General features: G+C 33.9%; 1 protein-coding gene across 1 annotated transcript; it reads right to left on the bottom strand.

Annotated features, from left to right (window-relative positions):
• Window positions 1-203: 203 nt before the first annotated feature.
• On the bottom strand, window positions 204-1,558 carry LOC117179623 (acidic leucine-rich nuclear phosphoprotein 32 family member B-like). Its single transcript, XM_033371619.1, has 4 exons — window positions 1,398-1,558; window positions 1,197-1,300; window positions 918-1,116; window positions 204-712 (listed from the first exon to the last, which is right to left on the bottom strand). The coding sequence occupies exon 4, from the start codon at window positions 555-557 to the stop codon at window positions 204-206; it is 354 nt and encodes a 117-aa protein (XP_033227510.1). The 5' UTR covers window positions 558-712; window positions 918-1,116; window positions 1,197-1,300; window positions 1,398-1,558.
• Window positions 1,559-1,680: the final 122 nt, after the last annotated feature.

The following is a 1,680-nucleotide window of genomic DNA, read 5'->3' as shown; positions in this document are numbered from 1 at the left end:
TGACAGACAGACATAGACAAACTCCATTGTACAAATCGCTTTTTCTGACTCAGGGTGGCTCCAAACGTCGAGATTTGATGAAAACCAATGAACTCAAATTTTATGTAACTAATACTTTGGAATTTAGGATGTGATTATGAAAAAATATTGAATACTAAACTAAACTTTTTTTTTATTGATCTTCATATAATTTATTATTGTTCTTATGCTTCAGGATCATTCATTACTACTTCAAAGAACGCTGGCATCATTTCCTCTTCATCTTCCTCAAATTCAGAATTATTCACGTCATCTGCCTTATTCTCTCCTTCTTCATCGATGTTAGTTTTCACAGGATCCTCATCTACCTCACCTTTTTCATCTTTCGTATCCTCATCTGCTTTCTCCTCAACATCTTTATCATTTTTAGAATCGAGAGGGTCAACGTCATCTGTCTCAGCCTCTTCTTCTTCAATACTTTTAGAATCATTCACCCGATCTCCTTTGTCCGCCCCATCTTTATATTTTCTAGTTTTAGAAGGATTCAAGTTATCTAACTCGACTTCTTCATCTTCCATAGTATTTGTCTTATTCGTGCCATTTGTGTCATCGTTGGAGTCACTTTCCAGAATGAATTCTTTAGAGTTTTGTTCCTTCTTGGGCTTTTTGCACGATTTATCTTTGTCTTTTCTCGTACTTCTTTTCCTTTTTTTGGTCAAGTCTCGATTTAGATCTGAAATTTTGTGGTTTAGGTAACTCGTAAAATTATATAGTTCTCTATGTACCTCAGATATGTCCATTTTTTGAATGTTTATCATCAAAAATTTAGAGAAGTGTGAAAAAAGTACATGCATACAATATATACAATGGCATATTAGAATATGGTAATGTGAAAAATAACAATAAGTTGAAAATGTATACTGCAAAATAGTAATCACCAGATAGAGCTTTGAGACCTGCTGGAGGAAGTGCAGGTTTCCCATTTTTTGAGCCTTTCACAGTGCTGCTTTTAAGGACTTCATTTGAAAATATTGCTGTGGCGATACCTTTTATAAATTTCTGCGCAATGATCTTTGGTTAGAAACGAATAGTATCGTATACGTCTCGATCAATCCATACCCCGTGGCCTGCATGGATCTGTAATCAAGAATCATTTTACTACATTTTATCCGAAAGTGTATTAGAGACAGGGATGAAAAATATATGAATTGACATACTTCGTTTTTTGCAGGATTCACCTCTCCAATTTCCAGCTTTTCTCCGGATATTAATTGTTTTTCCAGCTCCTGTTGAGCTGTTGAACCTACCCTTTTGATACTTGCTTCAAATAATTCAAGTAATAACATTAAAAATACATTTTTTTCAATTGAAATCTAAAAAAAGATGTATATAACGCAATACTTTATCCAAAAACTTACAGTGTATTGTCTCAAAACAATTGACGACTTTATCTTGCATGCGCATATTAGACTTTTTAAAGGACCTATTCTCCATTTGTAGTTGAATTATTTGTCGTCGATACTCTCTCAAAAGAGAATCGGTTTCCTCGTTGAAGATGCTTAAGATGCTTCCATCATTATCACCATCGCTCTATTAAGGAAAAAAAACAATTGTCTACAAGTACTACAATCGTATCTATACTACCCTGCAAAAGTTTCAGGCCACCTCTTTTTTGATGACTGATTAAGTTCTCTTAATTTT

This window comes from Belonocnema kinseyi, chromosome 9 (genome assembly GCF_010883055.1).
Source record: "Belonocnema kinseyi isolate 2016_QV_RU_SX_M_011 chromosome 9, B_treatae_v1, whole genome shotgun sequence".
NCBI classification, from domain to species: Eukaryota; Metazoa; Arthropoda; class Insecta; order Hymenoptera; family Cynipidae; genus Belonocnema; species Belonocnema kinseyi.
Note: the sequence above shows the minus strand (reverse complement) of the source record. Positions and strands in the feature narration are given on the sequence as shown.